The sequence below is a fragment of the Penicillium crustosum genome, assembly GCF_028827405.1.
Source record: "Penicillium crustosum strain IBT 35664 chromosome Unknown utg000003l_segment0_segment0, whole genome shotgun sequence".
NCBI classification, from domain to species: domain Eukaryota; kingdom Fungi; phylum Ascomycota; class Eurotiomycetes; order Eurotiales; family Aspergillaceae; genus Penicillium; species Penicillium crustosum.
The window spans coordinates 2,311,698-2,331,956 of NW_026623124.1; the positions used below are offsets into that span (position 1 = coordinate 2,311,698).

A 20,259-nucleotide genomic window follows, 5' to 3' on the forward strand; every position below is an offset into this window, starting at 1 on the left:
TGGAAAGTGGGATGGAGAAAGCGATAGAAAAAGGATTATGGCGATGCCACGATTTTATGGTTTCGCAATCCACATCATGTATAAGAACCCCATCCCGGTCCACCTGTTGTTTCTCCTTCTTGGAATTGCTCTATACCACTTCACTCCACAACTAATCATCCACCTGTCTCCTCTAAACACCTTCACAATGGGCTCCACTCAACCCGAATTCAAGAACACTGCTACCTCCACTCTTTTGGAGTTGGTTAAGGCTCGCCGCACCTACTACGACCTCAAGGGAGAGAGCCCCGTCTCTGACGATGTCATCGACCGCATTGTTCAGGACTCCGTTCTCCACGTTCCCAGCTCTTTCAACACCCAGACCTCCCGTGTTGTCCTCCTGCTGAAGGAGGAGCACAAGAAGGTGTGGGATATTGCCATTAATGCCTTGGAGGGTCTGGTCGCTGCTGGCCACGTCCCTAAGGAACAGTTCGAGACTTCCACCAAGCCTAAGCTGAACGCTTTCCGCGCTGCTTATGGAACTGTGCGTTTCCCCTCACCCAATATGACTCCATTTTGCACCAAAATGGCGAATCAGCAGCTTACCCATTCATCCAGGTCCTCTTCTTTGTCGACTTCGAGTCGCTCGCTCCTATCAAGGAGAAGTTCGCTATCTACGCCGATAAGTTCGACCCCTTCGCCCTGGAGTCGAATGCTATGTCTCAGTACCTCGGTATGTGTCTTTCTTCTTCGGCCTTTGGCCAGAAATAAGCAATTTGAAACTAACTATCATTCAAGTCTGGACTGCCCTTCAGTCTGAGGGCTTCGGTGCCAACCTTCAGCACTACAGCCCCCTCATCGATGAGCAGATTGCCAAGACCTGGAACATCCCCGCCTCGTGGAAGTTGGATGCCCAGCTGGTCTTCGGTACTCCCAACTCTGAGCCCGGTGAGAAGACCTTCGCTCCTATTGAGGACCGCTACAAGGTCTTCGGCAAATAAGCATATAAAAGATACTTGTATATTGATTTAGCATCACGAATGAAAGAGCAATGACTTAGATTTTCAATTTGGACTCAATTGAGCAAATCTCAAGATTAGCAGGCCGTACTGCATAGTTCAGCCCCGCCTCTCAGCAAGGGGAGGACGTGCCTGATATGACGTCGTGTGCATGTAGGGTGATGCTGATTGACAAAGCTTAGTTGAACATCCAGGTTCATAGTTTGAGACCCTGAAGATCAAGTGTAGATCAGAAGAACCCTCGATGATCATCACACGGGAATAGCGGTCTGACAATAACCGGATATTAGCCTGATGCAAGGTCCCGTTGTGTCCCTTCGGCTTCGGAAATCGGATTCCGTCATGCCGTGCATCCGATTGGATGAAAATATCGAAGACATTGGGCATCAAATTATCGTGTCAATCATTGGAGATCAGATTAAGGCTGACGACATTGATATACATTTGACTCGCAATTCATTCCCTAGTAACATTCCACAGATAATGTCAGGAGTAGATCGACTGCTCTCATGCAGCTTGCAAACGATTGCCATGTTTATTGTCTTGTTTTCCTCTTGCTTCCCAATGAAACAGATGCGAACCGTCTCGGGGTTCGGTATGGGGGCCAATGCGTCTAGATCAGGGTGCTTGGGAACAAAACTCTCGTTAGACCTGACTATACACATACCTGTTCCTGAAACACAAACTGCATATGTAGATCCACTATTTAAGAGTGTACGCAAGCTTCCGCAAGGGGGACGGATGAGCACGTTGTAAATTATATGTAGGAGGTACGTTGTACGTAGGCATTATACATCAAGTATATTGTACTTTGTAGTAATAGTAAAAAGTATCTAACTACACAAGTATATAGTACACATAGATCGATGCCTGACCTTATTTCTGTGGATAAAAATCTAAACTCCACCAACTCCACTCACATCTTATCATTTAGCCGTTTTTCGCCATCTTTCAAATAATTTTTTCTTCTTCTTCAACCCTCCCAAAATTGTCTTTTGTGGTAACCTTGAAACTATTGTGTCTCTGTCAAATTGACTATGTCATTTGAACCGCACGCGGGTGCAGACCCCCGCGTCAATGGGCCTCAGGATCTAGATCTTACCCTTCCACATGGTCAAGATGAAGACTCAGCGCCAGTATCCAGCCGGTCTTCAATGTCCTACACAAGAACATACTCAACACCAGCGACCGGGGCGCAAACCCCCGATCCACTGATGGGTCACAAAATTGTGGACAAAGTCGCTCTCCAAGACCTCTCTATCAATGATATCAACCGTGAAATCAACGAGAGCTATGCCCTTGATACAACAAACAAAATGAAAAATAGAAAACATGCAGACTCAGTATCCCGCTATCACCCCGACAGCTCCGACGAAGAATCGGGATCCCCGATCCGCAGCAAACAAGGCATCCCGCCCGAGCTCTCGAGCTTTACAGCCGAGCTCGTCCTAATCTGCGTCTGCTCAGCAGGCCTAATGCTTTTCTCTTTCCTGCTAGGCGACATGCTCGCCCCACAAGAGCAGATCAAAACAGCCCTTGGCATCACCAACACCCAGCTCCCCTGGGTCGTCGGTGCCTTCAACACAGCCAACGGGCTGTCGGTAATCATCTCCGGCTCGCTTACAGACCTAATGCCACCAAAACTCCTGATGGTCGGAGCCTTCGCCTGGCTCGCCGTGTGGAACTTAATCGGCGCATTCACCCTCCACCCATCCCGCTACGTGCTGTTCTTCGTTATGCGCGCCATGCAGGGTCTCGCCATCGGCGTCCTCGTCTCAGGCAGCATGAGCATCCTCGGCCGCGTCTACACACCAGGTGTTCGCAAGAACCGCGTGTTCTCAGCAATGGCCGCTACTGCCCCGTTTGGGTTCTCCCTCGGCGCAATCCAGGGTGGAGCCTTGTACCAACACCTCCCGTGGATCTTCGGCTCAAACGCCATTATCTGTGTGCTACTGTGTGCCGCGGCATGGTTCGCTATACCACCTCTCCAGCCTATGGCCGATGTCTCCGGCAAGGAAGCACCATCAATCAAGCAATTTGACTATATCGGCGGCTTCTGCGCGGCCGGCGGTTGCGTGTGCCTCTTGTTCGGGCTAACGCAGGGTCCCGTCGCTTCTTGGGCCCCTTACACATATGTTTTAATCATCGTTAGCTTTGCGCTCTTCGTCGGGCTCTTCTTTGCCGAGCGCAGCGCCGTTCGACCTCTCATCCCTAACCGGCTCTGGCGCACACCGGGCTTCACTCCGTTGATGATCGCATACTTCCTTGGCTTCGGGTCCTTCTTCGGCTGCTGGCAATTCTACGCTATTCAGTTTTGGCTGCGAATCCAACACGCCAGCCCCATTGCTGTCGCGTTATATCACATCCCCAATGCGCTGGTCGGTGTCCTAGCGACCGTCATCGTCGCCCGCACTCTGCACCTCGTCCCCGGCCACTATATTTATGCCGTATCTATGCTAGCCTTCACACTTGGGCCGGCATTTTTCTTGCCCCAGACTGCTCACACCAGTTACTGGGCGCTTTCGTTCCCGGGTATTTCGCTGGTGACATTCGGGCCTGATCTTGCTTTTGCGGCGGCTTCGATCTTCATTACTAGTAATGTTGAACGGTCCTATCAGGGAAGTGCGGGTGCTTTGTTGGTTACGAACCAGAATCTTTCGTCGGCGATCTTGACTAGTGTTGCTGATGCTATTGGGACCCGTGTTGATAGAGGCCCGTCTGGAGAAATTGGTCTTGATGGACTGCATGCTATTTGGTGGTTTGCCCTTGCGGCACAGTTGCTCGCTGCGTTGGTCACAATTGTTTGGGTCAGGATTCCGAAGGAGGAGGAGAAGGAGCATGTTACTTGATTTGGATATTACTTTGGTTTATTTAGAGATAGATGTTTTAGATCACCGCTTGGATATTTACCCATTTGATATAGAATTCTCCCGCTCTTAGAACCAATTACACAACACGTATCTGATTTTGCGGCGACCAGCATCGTTTCATCGAACTACATACTAGGGCCCAATAATATGCAAAGAGTGCAAAATGACATTGGTTACATACATATATGTTCAGTATATACAAGTAACCCAGTATCAAGACCAAATCAAGTCTCCTTAAACTTATACCGCCCGTCTATATTAATCCCCACTAAATAGTTAACTAGAGATCTTAGACCTCTCTACGATTACCTCTTTATCAAAGTAATTAGACAGTTTGATAACTATTGCTGATACAATTCTATAGTTCCAAGCTGCAATTGGGTCCAATATCTACACGGTGCCATACTTTCATAGTGCTCTATTTAACAGTTGTCGATTAGCCACCCATGGTAGAACTATATATCAAAATGCCGAATCCAAGTTCATAAACAAAAGAAAGAGAAGTTGCCGCTGAAGTATGTCGTCCCAATGAAATCATGAAAAGTAAAACAAAAGTTCGTGCGTATATCCGAACGTAGATGAAGAATATATGTATCCAAACGAAAGAGTGAAAAAAAGGCATCAAGCATCCATAACCAGCCTCCGCTGGCTGGTGCTCTTCTTCGAAGTTTCCTCCTGCATAACGCTCATCTCGGTGGTAACCTCGATGCCACCGAGCGAACTGTGATTGGAGTGGTTACCAGGCTTCACATTGATCGAATACATATCGAAGTCCTTATCGTGGTTCTGGCTAAACAGCTGAGTATGGCGTGTTATAGTGCGAGTTCCCGTGAGGTTTGTCACGGTGGGTTTGTTGGCAGCATATCGATTGGAGCTTCCTGCTGACAGAAGCTTGGGGAAGATGCGGCTGATTATGGGTCGCAAGAATGGGAGGCAGGAACACATGATGGCGACGTTACACTCTGCGGCGGTCCAGTAGGCAGCTGTGACGTTGCTGTCTGTATAGTAGATTAGCCTTGGGATTAATGGATTGGGGAGGACAAGAATATGGCGTACATGAAGTGTCGGAACTTTTTGCTACTTCTCGTAAACTAGAAAGACGGAGAATGCTGGTTATCACAACCAAGATACCCATGGCAAAGACGCCCATTAGGGCGATCTTCTGTGTGCGGGGCAGCTGTAGTTTGGAGAGTAGTGGCATGGGCAACAATAGTAATGCGATATCGGTTGTGATATTCATAGCAGCATTGAAGAACCAGATAGTCTCGAATTTGAGACAGCTGCCTGGTAAGTCCCTGATCCAAAATTTGGCCACTGGGACACAGTTCACAAAGCCACTCACAATGGCCCATGACGAGTAGGTAGCCACGATAGCCATCGTGATATAACAGGCAAGGCGGAAAGGTTTGCCGGGGAAGATGCGCAGATATTGGAAGAGAATGGAGAATTTGGTAAATGCCAAGCTAGCGTTGTACATGGGAATTGCAGCCCACAAACACTAAGTCTAGTTAGTTTACACTAACAAAAAAAAGTATGTAAAGAGTAAAGGGTACCTTAAGTTGTTGCTGCAAGACATGACTGGAAAGAAGTGATGAGTGGACGCCCATCTGATAATGTAGTTCTATCATCCATATTAGTGGGGGTGGTTCCTGAATTCACCGATGCATTGTGAACTTACGGGCAGCGACGAGTGCAAGGTAGATAATGGAAAATGTCTGCACATATAACTTATTAGCGAGCTGCTCATTGAGCTTTTGATGTGCTCTTCGAGGGACACACCAAAGAGATCAGAATAGCCCAATCTTCACGACCGGTAATTTTCATCAGTCCAAGTCTAGCATAGAACCGCATTGCGACAATGACAGTTGAAATGGTGGTTAGTACTGCAGTCACCACCAATGCCCGCCGGCCGTGAGAGGCTCCATTATCATCCTCACGAGGAAGCAATGTGTGAATGAAACCATGCATATTGAATACCGATGTCAAGGACCAAATGTAGCGAGAGTAGTTGTAAAACGAGCGTGTGAGCTTATGCAAATGTTTCAATCGATCATGCCCGGCGTAGCAGTAGCACAATGGCCTCGGTTCGATGCACCTCACTGCCTTGAACTTGGAGTCGAGACCGCCAGGAAAGTGAATCTGACATCAGAAGAGAAAATAATCCATTTCGGAGACTCAGAGACAGCGAACAGAAACAACCTCATTTGAGCATGATCTCAATGTCGATCATTGTCTGAACAAACTGCGGAGAATAATTTCACGCATGGCACGACCAAATCTGGGTAGTCGATTTCATGGGAAACCCCACAGATTTTGAATAGTCTGCTCAATAGCGCCGCACCAGTCGGTGATCTTCGTGATTTTATCCAAGTTGCTGGGAAGCCTTGGCTCGCCTGGGTAATAACTCCGACCCCGGAGTGTACACCATGTGGGGGCGTGTACCCTGTATATGGACCCCCGCGGAAGAATGATGTGAGAGACTAACACAATGGGGTAAAGATTGGCATATGGCTATAAATTTGCTTGTGGAAAATCCAATTTATCTTTTCAAGCTTCCTTGTTGGGTATAGCAGTTCAGAATGAGCCAGTATGTCAGTCTGGATGACCCGCTTTAATGGAAGTATGTGGTGGGTTTACTGGTTGTGGATATAGCTTTTCCTGAAGGAAATTAATGTCGGGTGGGGTGGCATTGATCAAGTGCCGTGATTCTACCGGTAGTAATAATATTGATATTGCATGCTGCATGATCCTAGGGCCAGGCCCTAGCGGTGTTATCCATTTACTGAAGTGCACGTGTGATTGGGTATGTGCATCGTTGAAGTACATTCTAAATATCTTGCAAGTAGCACGGTGGAATGAATTTGTTCGACACATTTGATGAAACATAGGCACTGGACAAAAGAAGACTTCGGTGGAAAGGAAAGAAAGGGAGGAAAGGAACAAGCTGGTACCTACGTAGGATCGACGGAGTGATCATTCATATCATTTCCTAATTGAGTTAGGTTATGTTCCCCCTTAATGCTCCTCTATTTTATATCCAAGACTATTCTATTCTGTTATTTCCATACGGAGTACTCTATGCTTTGTACTGCATGAACTATTGTTCGTTGGGGGTTACATCCCTTTGCCACCCGAGTGCCAAAACATGAGGATCTTCTTTTGCAGAGCGCTAATTCATGAAACAACGCAATGATCGCCACAGTCCAATAATGAAGTGGATGACCTCCACATGAAAGAGCCATGGAATGAGTCAGTGCACAGGACATGCTATGATTCCATGACTCTTTCGGGTGCTACTGGCCATGGAGTATTACCACACTAAATTCAATAGCGCCGTCGCATCATTTACATGTTGCTTGCCCCAGGATGCCTGGGGGCGTACTGACAAACTGATTGGCAGTGGCAGACTATGTTATACCTACTTTTTTTCAGTATTTGAGTTCGGACCTCAGGTCTATCTTAAAATGCCAACCAAGTATGAGCAATATACGATGCTGCTGATATCCAACATACAGCCAGATCGTACAAGAATAGTCCACCACTTATGTAGCCTTGTGATATATGTCTTTTGGTAGTTATCTAGACGTGTCCCCTTTTTTTTTATCTTTCTCCGATATATAGAATATACACCGTAAAAGAGTTTTTAGACGTGCAAAAGAGCTTTTCTATATATAATATGATTCAACAGAATGAGAAATATCTGGAGTTAGCGATACGAGATCAACCTTAAAGACTCATTGCATACTCACTTCTACTGCCGAGGTTGGAAATCCCAGAAATCTGGGGAACTATTTGACGAACAGCCCATCTCTTGGCCATGTATGTCATAGGCAATACATAGTGTGCTTCGCATGGTGGACACTCAAATCGCATGATCTCAGATTCACTTACTACAACATACATACCTGAAGATCTACTCTCCAGAAAACTCAACAATAATCTCCCCTTTCTCCCCAAGCCCAGCCTTCACAATTGTTCCCAACTCTCCACTGAGCTCACGAATCCTCCGCCTAATCCACACATGGTCCGCATCTTTAGAATCCAACAAAACAGCCCTAAACCTGTCAACCCGTGTAGGGAAGATCTCCAATCTCTCCAACCCAAGTCCACCACCAGTCTTCTCCCGAACAACAACCCTCCACAAAGCCCCAAGATCATTCCTATACTCCTCATTGAGAGCATAATCATCCACAAAGTCCCCACACCCGTAAATAACAAGCTTCCCATGATAAACCTCTACACCCTGAACGTGATGCGACGAGTGCCCATGGACAATATCCACCCCACACTCATCGATCAAGAAATGCGCAAGAGATTTAATCCGTCCATCAGGCTGCCAAGCATAATTCGGCCCCCAGTGAACCGAAAAGATCTTCAATGCAGGCTTGGTTTCCTCGGCATCAACAAGCATTTCACGCAGCCGAGCGCGCGTGTCGCGCGTGTAATCGAACATATTGAATCCCGGCACGCTGGCCCAGACGCGCGGGTGGTCAGAGGCCGAGTAAATATGGACCGTGTGGCGGTGTTTGCCTTCTTCTATCGGCTCTGAGGCCCTGGGTAAATGTAGCACAGCAGGCTTGCGTGCATCGTTGGCTGTTTCACCCACCCCCGCGTATGTGACGTTCGCCTGTTGCAATGTTTGCACAGTCTCTGTGAGACCCTCGGTGTCGAAATCCAGTGTGTGATTGTTGGCAAGACTTGCATAGTCGATGCCGCCGGCGTGCAGAATAGGGCCTAGGTTTGCTGGATGCATGCGGTAGTTGAATACCTTGTTGGGCCACGGGATTGGGGCTGTTGTTACGGCGGTTTCCAGGTTGATGCATGCTAGGGTAGAGGAGTGGAGGAGGGGGGAGGGTTGTTCCCCATGGAGATGAGGGTGTATAGTTTCCTTTTGAGAGGAGGGTTGGATGGGCTTTTATGAAGGTTGTAGCGATGCGCTCGTCGTGCTGGTTGGGGACGTGCTCGGGCATTAGTTGGTCGAGCAGGCGGCCGAGCATTACATCACCTGTGAAGGTTAAAGTGAAGTCCTTCGAGGTGGACATTGTAGACAATGGTTAGTATGAAGAATTTGAATTAGTAGTTTAGAGCGGATTTAATCTGTTTCCAATTGAGTTGATCGAGGTTGGATTTGGGGATTTGTACGTTGGAAGTCATTATGACATCGGTCCTCGGGAAGTAACAGTTAAGATACATCTACCTATATGGTCATCGAGGAACCCATTAAAAGTAAATAGATAGCAACGGCACATTATAAAATACAATTCATTTGACACACACTTTTTTTAAAAAAAAAAATAGTAATAACACAGCCAGGGATAAGAGATCCCAGGAACGTGAGTGGTATCTTTATGCGCCATTTATCTCACGAGGAACACCAGTTTGAAAAAACATTATCCGAATATCATTATTTTCGTCACAACTTGGGCAGGCGTCGAATCTATCGTCTCATTTCTGCCAGCTCGCGCTCCTTTGCTCTGAGCATCTCGCGCATCTGCTCAGCTTCGCGTTCAAGTCGGGCACGGCGATCAACCGAGTCTCCGATAGATGCAAGGCCAGGCAAGGACTGCGGCGGGTGGGGCGAAGGGGAGATAGAGTGGTGAATAGGAGGTGGACGTCCCAAATTGGTATCTGGGCGAGGCTCGCCCCGAACATCTGATTGGTTCAGAATGGACGAGATTGAGCTGAGACGACCGGGGGGAGTAGGATTGGCGGAAGACATAATGGGAGGCAGTTGATTTGATCCTGCTTCCAATGTAGACGGGGCCGGTAGGGCCTCTGTCGCGGTCTCGGCCAATGTTCGTTTTTTAGGAAGGTTGAGGGGATTTGGAGAGGCAGACCGCCGCCCGTACTGAGACACTCCCAATGGTTTGGGAAGGCCGTGGGAGACAGAGAGACCATGTGTAAGGGGCACAGATGAAACATTGTAACCGGTAAAATCAACCGGCGGTGGTGCAAACGGCAAAGGACGAGGTGCATCTTCGGTCTTTCCAGGCATCATGTGGTAGTGATCCGCAGGCTCACTGCTCATATATCGATAGTGATCGTCATGGCCATGTGCTAGGGCGGCAGGTGACGCCTCTGGGGATGCTGATGAACCATTGGAAGAAAGGGTAGCAGCGGTGGGGGACTGATCCCGCAGGGCGGGAACAACACGTTTGCGACGTTTGATAATGGACTTTTTCATGTTGGTGGGGCGATAGCATCCGTGGAGCTTATAGTACAATCCTACGTTGGGTTAGAGATCATACCATCAAATCTATACGAAATCCAGACTTACCACAAGCATTGCAAATGGGGTGGCCCTGTTCATCGCGCCGCCACAGAGGAGTCACGGTTGTGCCGCAATTTTGACAAGCAACCAAGGTATTGGGGCCATCGGCAGGAGCAGGGATCTTTACCGGTGGCTCCTCTTGCGTCACAGGCTCAACCTCTTGCGCTGGATGGCGGCCCCACGACGACTGAATGGCATTGGCTCCTCGGGGAGCAGACTTGTATATCCGGTTGTTGTATGCCGGGCATCCATCGCATCCTTCTGCGCCACCAGTGCCATTACAACTCCCACCACCAGGGCATGACCCCTTGCAACCACCACCTTCCGAGGAACCTCCACAGTGAGAGCTCGCAGGAGCCGGTGGCTTCTCGGCCCCCTCTGGTTGCATGCGATTCCGTTTCGTAGGACGAGCGACGTTGCGAGCTTTGAGGTAGAGACCGCAGGCGTTACAGATCATCGCTCCCGTGGGCGAACGACGCCAGAGAGGAGTGCTTTTTGTGCCGCAATTGCTAAAAAGAAGAGACGGGGTCAGCCCTTATAACCTAATTATCAATGAAAGCCACCTAGTCGGGACTCACCTGCATGAATGCCCCAGGAATGTTGTGTCTTTTTGGCTGCCAGGGGATGTTTTCTCGCTCGGGGGTTCATTGTGTCCAATCCATTGATTTGTTCCCGGTTGACCAGATCCTTGCACCATGCCATCCTCCCGGTAATGATCTGCTAAATGTTCACGACCTGCCTGCGCGGAGGAGATCAACTGCTGCGCAGCATCCAAATCTTCCGCTGATGGTTGTCGCATTGGAACGTCCTGATTTCGGGGCAAAGAGTGAAGCGCTTCCATTTGTGGGATAGACGCTAACATTACAAGCGGTGATTCGGGCCAAGAATCCTTCGGCCGTTGTGATTCTTAGAGCGGGAGGGTCGAGTGGGAACGAAACGACGGAAGCGAAAGGGAGAGTGAAAATCCTAAGATGTGAGGGCGATGTCACACCACAGTCGAGAGCGGAATGCGCCGTATCACTCAAAAACCAAATGTCGGTCAAGCTGACGGGTTGGAGAAAGATGGGAAAAGTCAGTCCAGCAGGAAGATATGCAGCCACGATGCTGCAGGATCGGGGGAATCGCAGAGCGGACGATGACTCGGGATCGCGGTCGAAAAGAAGTGAATTCGGATGCCGCCACACAGGAATCAGGAAATCGAGTGTCGAGTATATTAAACGAGTCGACCCGCCACCAAAGATAGTAACCGGCTCGTATGGAACAGTGGCGACCCGACGGCCTGGAACAGTCAGGTGATAGTGACTGCGATAATTGACAGCACACCACCAGGTCTAGTGTGACCAGCAGGCGATCGTGGGGGGCAGTTTCGTTCGGGGACGAGGGCCCGATGCAAAAGCACGAACAGCGAGGCAGGGATTGGTCGACAGGCTAGGGAGCTGCAAGATGGTGATCACTCCGCGTTGGGATTAAGCAAAGTGGGCACACAAGATGTGGTGAAGGCGATAAGGGGGGGACAGGTATTGGAGGATATGATATAGGAAGAGGTGTCCAAGACAATTCAGAAAACCGAAGGAAAGATGAAAAGGAGAGAAATGAGAGAAATGGGACAAAGAGGCGAGACCGAGTATTGCTTATCGCCAAAGAAAGGGATTGGAGTTTATCGATCTAAGTGGAAGGGGGGATCGACGGCATATCAATCTATCACTTTAATCTGTACCGTATGCCGAGGATCACATCAATCTCATCTAATCATTCTCTCCTTTTTTTCCCCTTTTTTTGTTCCTACTTCTTTGTCTTCTACTCACTCTACGGGAAATCTCTGGTGATTCTGCATGATTCTATGTCCCCGATTGCATTATAGACTCCACCTATGGCCTGATGAAGTTTAGTTGAAAAGTGAAAATACAGTGGAAAATGTGGAAAAGGTGGAAAAAGAAAGGAAAAGAGTGGGAAGAGTGGGAATTACACCTTCCCCAACTGAGGTTAGAGTGGGGCAATGGTAGGCAATCAAATATCTAATGCCAGTGATTGGTTGAAAATAGATGACTAACCTTGTCATCAACTCTCTGGATGTTCCGATTGGTTTCTTGGAGATGGAACAAGCCGAAGCGATATGGCCACGCTGTACTTTCGTACTGTAACATAATACGGGAGTACACCGTTGTATGTTGTACGAAGACAAAAGTACAAACTCCGTACCCATACGAATACGGAGTACTCCGTAATACATGGAAATTTCGGCACTAGGAAGTCCCTGCACTAGCTCCTTGATTATCAGATGATCTCTCACCGGATTACTGTAACAAGAAATCTACTGTACGGAGTAATAAGAAATCAATAAATCATTAGAGCATGCCAATGCTGCTAGACAATGCTAGCTCACCACGTCACAAATATAGTACAGGTGTCTCTCTGCGTCCCTTTGCGCTGGTATCAACAAAAATATCGACCCAGCAAAACCGTCCCATTCTCCTCTTCAAATCCCCTTCCTTATAATGACATCCTTCACCGATCAAACTCAGACTCGACGGCGTCCTTTAAGGTCATTGTGCTCATCGAATATCGCATACCGCATGCTGAAGGAAACCGCCTGATTAGACAGTATCCGTCACAGTGCCAACGCGACAGGAAAAATTGTCACCTCCTACGCAGGAGGCAGTTTAGACCTGCTCGGCACCCCAGCCCTGGTCAGATTCGCGCATGTTGGAGGGGGGCTCGATAGAAGGAATGAACTCGAGGGCGACGTATCCGAGACCGATGAAGGCGATCAGCGAACCATCAATGATGCGCAGCACGTGGTCGTGCAACAGAATGGAACCGATGAAGATGTAGACTGTTGATGGAAGTGATTAGACACCGAATTTCCTCGGATCTAGGAGAATGCAAAGGTATAACTTACAGACACCACGGCCCAGGAAGGAGAAGAGGAACGACGCATAACGGTACGCGTAGTCCGGAACATGGGGGAGGAACTCCAGTCCGCCGACGACTAGGATGATATTAGCACTGACTATTGGCGTCGTGAGTTCAAATCAGCATCGGGACCTACCAAGACCGAAGACAACTGCATATGCGCCGAGAATGAATGAACTCCAGGTGCCGGTGAAGAAGTTACTGATGCCACCGAGCACCATAAACACGCCCACGGCGATGTTGACAAGACGGCTGCATTGGATCAGTACTGGCACAAATATATCCCGGAAGAGCTAACATACAAGATGTTTGTGAAATCCATTGCGATAGTTTCCTTAGAGGGTTTATGAGATGGAAGTGAATCCTCAAGGTTGCTCGCGAATCAATGTGGAGGGTGAGTCGTTAGGCTGCAGAGTTTTGACAAAGAATTGGCGTCGAGCAACTAAATTGGGTCTTCAGCAGTGCTCTGTTAGCTTATCATACGAATACGATGCTGCTTAGTCTCGCCAATCGCTCAAATGATGATGGAAGTTAGGTTCGCCGGAGTTCGCCAGGCCGGACCCCAGTTTCCTGGTTCTATGACAAAAATGAAACTTACCTTTGAGGTGAAATACGGGGTCTGAGGGAAGCTTTAATGAGCAACGCACGTTTGATCAAAGAGCTTGCCAGGGTTTTGAATGAAGCAGAACAGGGGGAAGTGGAAATGAGGGCCTCGACAGCTGCTGCGCTGTCGCAACCAGCGGGTCTGCCAAGACAGCTGGTGGCTCACGTGATTTGCCGTGGGCCAATGCGGACGCTATGCTGTATTAAGAATAGTATTTCCTTGGCGTAGGGCTACAGGTCTTTACTTACCTATCATTGATCTCTCGAATGTCAGGTATGAATTTATAATATATGCTAAGGTAGGTATCCGGAAGCTGCAGCATTTAATGTAACCATCTCATCAAGACAGCACAAAGGCACAGTTATAATTATGGGAAGAAAAATAAAGAGAGAAGACAGAAAGTCGAAACCTACGAAAACCACATATATACATGTATGTGTCTACTATATGTGCTAAGTTTGATGAAAGGGATGCTTGACTTACAAGGTTAAAAATCAGGTATAGCACACAAAGAGACTTCACCAGAGGGCTTGACATATGACTATATTATATCAAAGGCTTCAAACCCTCGTCAAGTGCGCTTTCTGCTTCTACGCCTAAGCTAGTGAGTATAGAGGATACCTAGTTTGTAAAGTTTGTCCCTAGCAGTAAGCACTGATACAAAAACTCTATGGGCGGATTACTGTTTGTGTCAATTGTTGAATATGATACCTGGAAGCCGTGATTTATGTCTGAAAAGTTCACTACTCTCCATCATCTCTACCAATAACAGAAACATCAAGCGTCAGAGAACACACCATAGCTCTTTATTTACCCCAAGGAAATTTACGTGTGCAAAAATAGAGTTGATCATGTTTGATTGTTCACTGGAGTCTATCTCATTAATTCTCTGTGTCAAACTGGGTAGATGATATAGCAGCTCAGTATTGTGATTGGTTGCAATCGAATGGTATACCTATATTGAGGAGAAATTTTTTGAAGTGTGATCAGATGAGGCAGTATATAGTTTCAAGGCAAAAAGCAAGATCGTGCCCGAAAAAGCAATGAGATCCAGCAATACAATGAAAGGGCCCGGACTCCATTTGAGATACTTAAAGATACCAATATACGTACCTAAATGTACTTCGTTCACCACTATGCCCACTCAAGAAGTTGTTGTAGGCAACAAGCTCCCGTTAAACCAACACCAATCCACTTCGAAGGGCCCTGAAAATGTTCTGCATGCCCAGCTGCCCCACAGTAAATCGTTCAGCTGTTGTAACTTGCGATCCCGGTGGAGAATTCAACCAAATACATAATAATTAGCCCAATCAGTTTTGTTGATCGTCAATAAATCATGCAGATAATGTGGATGTATCATCCCTCCATGCAGGTCTACGGACTAGGGTGTAGAGAATAACTGGTTGGATCTTGGACTAAGTTGCCAATATTTCAAGAGACTAAGACTGCTTATATTAAAACCTGCTTATTGCTGAAGGTATTACTCAATTTAATTATAGTTCATATACCGAGTAGTCTTAATGCAAAATTACACAGCTCCAAGTTCTGTCTTGACTGCACCTTCCCCCTTACATCTTCACCTTAGACTTGACTTTCCACACGCCTGTGTTCTCCCATTAAAGGATTATTGTTTACCTTTACGAGGGGACATCGGGGGGAAATAAAATCGAGATTCAGTTTGATTCTTGTTTGGTTATCTCGAAATCATTATGGGGGATATCATATCAAGAAAACCGTGGCTTTTCGATCTGCGCTCATCTAAGCAACTGATCGGCCTTGCTGTATTCTCAACTACCTTCACTGATGGATTCCTTTACGGGATCGTATGTGTTTCCCATTTTAGTTGTCAAATGGCACGACTGACTCTAGGGGTTTTCTTCTAGATCGTATCTGTGCTTCCTTTCTCTTTAACGGTTCGGTCCGGAGTGCCAGAGGCTGATGTCCCATTTTGGACATCAACTTCTTTGGCCGTGTTCGGTCTCGCGATGGTACTTGGCGCCCCGATAGCAGGCTGGATTGTGGGAAAATGTGAGAGACGCCAAATACCATTTTTGGGAGGCCTCTCTTGTGCATTTAGTGCCACACTTTTGTTCATGGTTGGAGCCAAGCCATGGGTGATCATTGTGGCAAGGATTTTCCAGGGTCTATCTGCTGGTGTTGTCTACACTGCTGGATTAACGCTGTTGGTGGACACGATCGAGTCGCACGATCTGGGACCCTGGATTGGCTTCGGACTGTCGGGCATGAATTTTGGCGTGCTCGTATCACCTCCTCTCGGAGGAATTGTATATGAAAAAGCAGGGTTCTATCCTGTCTTCATCATGGGTCTAGGCGCGGTTTTCATCAACTTGGTCCTCATTCTGCTCATGATTGACAGGAAGACTGCTGCAAAGTATAGAGGGCATAATGATTCCACTAATAGTTGCTTTTTTCCGAATGGAAACCCGCCAGAGAGTGTAATTGCAAATGCAAAACGGCGGGTATTAACAGTCGAAGAAGGCGGTTCAAATATCACCACACCACTCCTTTCGCGTTGCCGCGAGACCTCATCTGCGGCTGCGAAAGATCCTTCTTGGTGGACTATTGTCGGAGGTTTCCTTCGAAATGATTGCATATTTGCTGCGTTATACGGATGTCTCATCAACACGATCTTGGTGAGTGGCATGGACGCGGTCCTCCCGACATTTATCAAGCAGACCTTTCACTGGTTTTCCGGTGCTACGGGAACTATGTTTTTAAACTTGACCATCCCATCATTGACGGGTCCATTCGTTGGAGTGATTTCAGATAAATACGGTGTCCGATTGATCTCCGGTCTGGGTTTTACGTTGGCAGGTGTCGCAGTCGCTCTTCTCGCCGTGATACAACATGACGATACTACAAACAAGGTTATGGCATGCGTTCTATTATCTTTTGTTGGTAAGCTCCGTCTTGAGTTCCCTGAAAGTCACATTTACCTGCGGATTTACTCATAATAAACAGGGATCGGGCTAAATACATCGTTGACCCCGTTGGTGGCGGAAATACCTCGCATTGTGAATACTGTACAGAAGGAGCAACCTGATATATATGGCGATAAGAGTGCAGTCACCGAGGCCTATATGCTCCTAGACGCGGCATTTGGCGCTGGCACTGTACTCGGCCCACTGCTTTCAGAGCTTGCGTTTGAGAATTTAGGATGGACAGGATGCACCGCCATGCTGGGGTTTCTGAGTATGTCGGCCATTGTTCCAGTGGTAAGTGGTTGCGTGTTTATTCAATGTCTGTTGAATATGGTTGCTGACTTCAAAAAGATGGTCCATTTAGTCCCAAATCCGAAAGACCGGTAAATCATCTCTCGGAGATATGTTTTTATTTTTGAAGGTGCCTAGTTGAAGTGATGTCGGTGGTTTTGGAATAAGAATATGGAAGGTACTATTTCCTTTTTCCTTTTCGCAGCAAGCTTCTGGCGAATGAGTATTGGGGGAGATCACGTAGGCCAAGGGCTGAAGTACGTGTACGTGATGAAGAAAACCGATAGTTTTATCATTTTTCTGGTTAACATACATTGGCAATCTCCCGTTCATCACCATCCATGTGGCTATTCTCCATTTTTCAGACTTCCCCAATCACTTCCTGCCTTTTCTCTAGCCGGACCTCAGAGAGGCCATTAGCGAAGCAACTCATGCGCATTGGGTCCTGCTGTAGCGCATTGTATATTTCATCCAAATCAGTTCCAATCCCAATCTCATCTGCGGTCTTCAAGCTCCGTGAATCGACAGAAGGAGCAATGCTTGGCCATATACCTTGAACGTTGTTGAAGAATACCTCAACTCCCAAGTCACCCACCCCCCTGATCTCCTTCATCAGTATTCGGACTTTGTGGGGTTTGCCATCTGCTAGCTTGAGCAGATTATTCAAATCTCCATCTGTATCCATGCAAGGTCAGGGTTTGCCTCCACATGCAGTATAACATCGCAGATTGGAATCCGCAGAGAGAAACGAAGACGTACCGTATCTCTCAACAACCAGCTTTGCGAGCTCACCAAGATTAGTAGCCCCCTGCTCTCGATACCGGTTGTAACCCCCTTCTAGCAAAACCATTGTTCGGTCTTCCCACGTAGTCTGGGAAAGTACGTCGATCTCATGGTACCCGGCTTCGATTAGCCTTTTGATCGTTTTTTGTGTCAACTCGTGGGAGATTGGCTTTGCTTTAATCAGAGCCTCTAGAGCCATCGCCAACACTACCTCGGGGCTGGCATTCAGCGACTTCGGATCGGCAAGTACTGTGCCATGTAGAGGAGATCTACCGAACTCGTTCAGGACTTTGATAATTTTGTGGGATGTTTCTTTAGTCCCGTGTGCTGGCATCGTGGAGCAATTTATGAGATGATTATGGATGGAAGTGAACGACTCTCCTGCTGAGTCTCAAATCGAGTACTCAAACAATTATAAATTGACGTCACAATGGCATACATGGGCCGACAAAACTTTGCAACATATTATCAAGGCTAAATCTTTGAAATTCCTACTAGTATATAACAGATTGCTCGGTACAATGCAGTTCCTCACAGCTTAGCGCGAGATTTGTTCTGCAGGATCTCCTTGACCAAAGACACAGCGGAATATGCGCAGCCGAAGGAGGCCTGATAGCCAAATCCTCCATGGCCGTAATTGTGAACGATTGCCACACCGTCGACCTTGTCTTTTTCAATGCGAGTGCCACCTTCTCTCAGTGGTCGGAGCCCAACACCGTGACGAATGATGTCCAGCCCCTCGATTCCCTGTCCCTCCTTGACGAGGCTGGGGCAGATGTCGATGCAACGCTTCATGATGCGATTGGCAAGGTTCATATCCGGGATTCCACTCCAATTGTGCTTTTGATAAGAGCCACCGAGGATTGTGCCACCACCTAGAGAAAATAAGTCAATGAACTAGCAGTAAAACTAGCATATGAGATCTTACCTGCAGCACGAGTCATAATGTACAGCGCCTCATCTTCTCCGTCATCAGTTCCGGATGTCGACATCATGGGACCCGGGTCGTTGCGAACCACGACGATCTGACCACGGGCAGGATACATCTTGTCGTCGACAACACCACCGAGCGTCTTGGATGATAGACCGGTGCAATTGATCACCACGTCGGCTTTCTCTCCGGTATGGTGGGCGTTGGCCGCATCGGCGATATGCTTAAAGACAGCTCGCTTGAAGACGGCGCCGTTCTTGACGCACTGACCGACCAACCACGGCAGGTAGACAGCGGTGTTGATGCAAACAGATGTGAACTCCTGGCCATTGTCCACTCCAGGGGCTAATTGGTCAGAGGGGATGCTTTTGAACTGGAAGCATGCATCACGTTAGTCACACATTATGTGGCACCGTCTCCCAGTTAAAACATACATCAGGCACGACATCTTTATACCACGGGTTTGGCTGAGTTAATTCCGAGAACCACTTTCCGGTGTCCGTTTCTTGATCTTTCTTTCGGTTGTAGATCAAAGTGCCTTTGTTTCGTTAGAGGGTTGGATGCTGATCAGGTTCTGGGAGGAGATCATACCTCGGAAGTGGATACCGGCCTCTGGGTATTTCTCTGCGATTTCTTTCAATGCTGGCCAGGTATCGAGTTCCCATTTGTGATGAGCACTTCCCTCCTTTCCCACCCTATATAGAAGATCCACTCAATCAGAACTTTATCGAAGAGCCGGTCTCAGTCAATCATACGGCATATAGTTGGCACCAGCCCATGGGGACGCATATTCAATATCATAATCTCCAGGCATATGTTTTGCCAGCACAGTGATCTTATTGGAAGGGTCTTGTGATAGCAGATATGCGCTGGTCAAACCAGACACACCAGCACTGTTACGTCTGTTAGTGGAGTTCCTGCAGGGATGAAGCTAGAGAACCTCGGAGCTTGGGGGACTTACCCCAGAACTACAATGTTATTCGTCATAATGGGCACGTTAAGCTCCTTGGAGTTCCAAGTCAGAAATATGCACAATTGACACAAAAGGGGTTTGTTTTCCTTAAATATGTGAGGTCCAGGGCTACGAGCGGGGTGAGGGGGCAATCAGTTATCTCACTCATTTAACCGATAAGGGTCTGTCTCCAGGGATGGTAAGATGTGGTAAGGTGTGGTAAGGGCTTGATTACCTCAACTGGCACTTGACCTCCTTTGGAAATCCTACCGCGGCGGTGTAAGATTCAAGCCAATCAAGTGCCTCCAGAAAAACAAATAAACGCGCTAGAGACTTTTAGTGGAGACATGGGTGGATATTCAGTACACGGTCAAAGTTTTAAAAATACAACTCCGCACTTATGCGGAGGTGATGCGTACTTCTGGCCAAAGGATTGGAAGCCATTGTATCAAATACATACCTATCTATATAAAGCTTTTGATATATGCTTCAATGGGTTTGTTCTTCAATTCTCTTAGATCCTTGATTCAGTTTTCAATTGTTTGATTTCACTTGGGCCCCCAGCAAGGAGCTCCGTAAAGTCCCGCTCCATCTCTCCGGACTCCACTTCGAATTCAACGTTATCGATCACATTTGATCCCTCTAGGGCTCTTCAGTTACCTCAATTGACGTTCACTTCTCTCGCAAATCACTCTTCTTTGAGA

At 47.6% G+C, this 20,259-nt stretch overlaps 10 protein-coding genes across 10 annotated transcripts; 4 read left to right on the plus strand and 6 right to left on the minus strand.

Annotated features, from left to right (window-relative positions):
• Positions 1 to 76: 76 nt before the first annotated feature.
• Positions 77 to 1,041, plus strand: N7487_007939 (nitroreductase family protein; the record flags this gene model as incomplete). The annotated part of the gene is made up of 3 exons (XM_056875669.1): positions 77 to 523; positions 598 to 712; positions 778 to 1,041. 3 exons carry the CDS (start codon positions 77 to 79, stop codon positions 978 to 980), a joined length of 765 nt encoding a protein of 254 aa, XP_056727857.1. The 3' UTR covers positions 981 to 1,041.
• A 994-nt stretch (positions 1,042 to 2,035) lies between these two features.
• On the plus strand, positions 2,036 to 3,847 carry N7487_007940 (uncharacterized protein; the record flags this gene model as incomplete). Its single annotated transcript, XM_056875670.1, has 1 exon — positions 2,036 to 3,847. One exon carries the CDS (start codon positions 2,036 to 2,038, stop codon positions 3,845 to 3,847), a length of 1,812 nt encoding a protein of 603 aa, XP_056727858.1.
• A 642-nt stretch (positions 3,848 to 4,489) lies between these two features.
• Positions 4,490 to 5,836, minus strand: N7487_007941 (PTH11-like integral membrane protein; the record flags this gene model as incomplete). The annotated part of the gene is made up of 5 exons (XM_056875671.1): positions 4,490 to 4,866; positions 4,925 to 5,366; positions 5,422 to 5,489; positions 5,547 to 5,583; positions 5,648 to 5,836. The coding sequence occupies 5 exons, from the start codon at positions 5,834 to 5,836 to the stop codon at positions 4,490 to 4,492; spliced, it is 1,113 nt and encodes a 370-aa protein (XP_056727859.1).
• A 1,945-nt stretch (positions 5,837 to 7,781) lies between these two features.
• N7487_007942 (CapA family protein) lies at positions 7,782 to 8,910 on the minus strand (the record flags this gene model as incomplete). The annotated part of the gene is made up of 2 exons (XM_056875672.1): positions 7,782 to 8,602; positions 8,670 to 8,910. 2 exons carry the CDS (start codon positions 8,908 to 8,910, stop codon positions 7,782 to 7,784), a joined length of 1,062 nt encoding a protein of 353 aa, XP_056727860.1.
• A 395-nt stretch (positions 8,911 to 9,305) lies between these two features.
• sreA (siderophore transcription factor SreA) lies at positions 9,306 to 10,938 on the minus strand (the record flags this gene model as incomplete). Its single annotated transcript, XM_056875673.1, has 3 exons — positions 9,306 to 10,093; positions 10,146 to 10,648; positions 10,718 to 10,938. 3 exons carry the CDS (start codon positions 10,936 to 10,938, stop codon positions 9,306 to 9,308), a joined length of 1,512 nt encoding a protein of 503 aa, XP_056727861.1.
• Positions 10,939 to 11,171: 233 nt separating this feature from the next.
• On the plus strand, positions 11,172 to 11,435 carry N7487_007944 (uncharacterized protein; the record flags this gene model as incomplete). Its single annotated transcript, XM_056875674.1, has 1 exon — positions 11,172 to 11,435. The coding sequence occupies one exon, from the start codon at positions 11,172 to 11,174 to the stop codon at positions 11,433 to 11,435; it is 264 nt and encodes an 87-aa protein (XP_056727862.1).
• A 1,364-nt stretch (positions 11,436 to 12,799) lies between these two features.
• N7487_007945 (TVP15 family protein) lies at positions 12,800 to 13,374 on the minus strand (the record flags this gene model as incomplete). The annotated part of the gene is made up of 4 exons (XM_056875675.1): positions 12,800 to 12,972; positions 13,039 to 13,128; positions 13,189 to 13,304; positions 13,355 to 13,374. The coding sequence occupies 4 exons, from the start codon at positions 13,372 to 13,374 to the stop codon at positions 12,800 to 12,802; spliced, it is 399 nt and encodes a 132-aa protein (XP_056727863.1).
• Positions 13,375 to 15,365: 1,991 nt separating this feature from the next.
• N7487_007946 (uncharacterized protein) lies at positions 15,366 to 16,985 on the plus strand (the record flags this gene model as incomplete). Its single annotated transcript, XM_056875676.1, has 4 exons — positions 15,366 to 15,479; positions 15,540 to 16,575; positions 16,639 to 16,892; positions 16,950 to 16,985. The coding sequence occupies 4 exons, from the start codon at positions 15,366 to 15,368 to the stop codon at positions 16,983 to 16,985; spliced, it is 1,440 nt and encodes a 479-aa protein (XP_056727864.1).
• Positions 16,986 to 17,250: 265 nt separating this feature from the next.
• On the minus strand, positions 17,251 to 18,006 carry N7487_007947 (uncharacterized protein; the record flags this gene model as incomplete). Its single annotated transcript, XM_056875677.1, has 2 exons — positions 17,251 to 17,564; positions 17,649 to 18,006. The coding sequence occupies 2 exons, from the start codon at positions 18,004 to 18,006 to the stop codon at positions 17,251 to 17,253; spliced, it is 672 nt and encodes a 223-aa protein (XP_056727865.1).
• A 197-nt stretch (positions 18,007 to 18,203) lies between these two features.
• N7487_007948 (FAD-dependent oxidoreductase) lies at positions 18,204 to 19,590 on the minus strand (the record flags this gene model as incomplete). Its single annotated transcript, XM_056875678.1, has 6 exons — positions 18,204 to 18,547; positions 18,601 to 18,976; positions 19,038 to 19,141; positions 19,195 to 19,298; positions 19,359 to 19,496; positions 19,565 to 19,590. The coding sequence occupies 6 exons, from the start codon at positions 19,588 to 19,590 to the stop codon at positions 18,204 to 18,206; spliced, it is 1,092 nt and encodes a 363-aa protein (XP_056727866.1).
• Between the last annotated feature and the right edge of the window lie 669 nt (positions 19,591 to 20,259).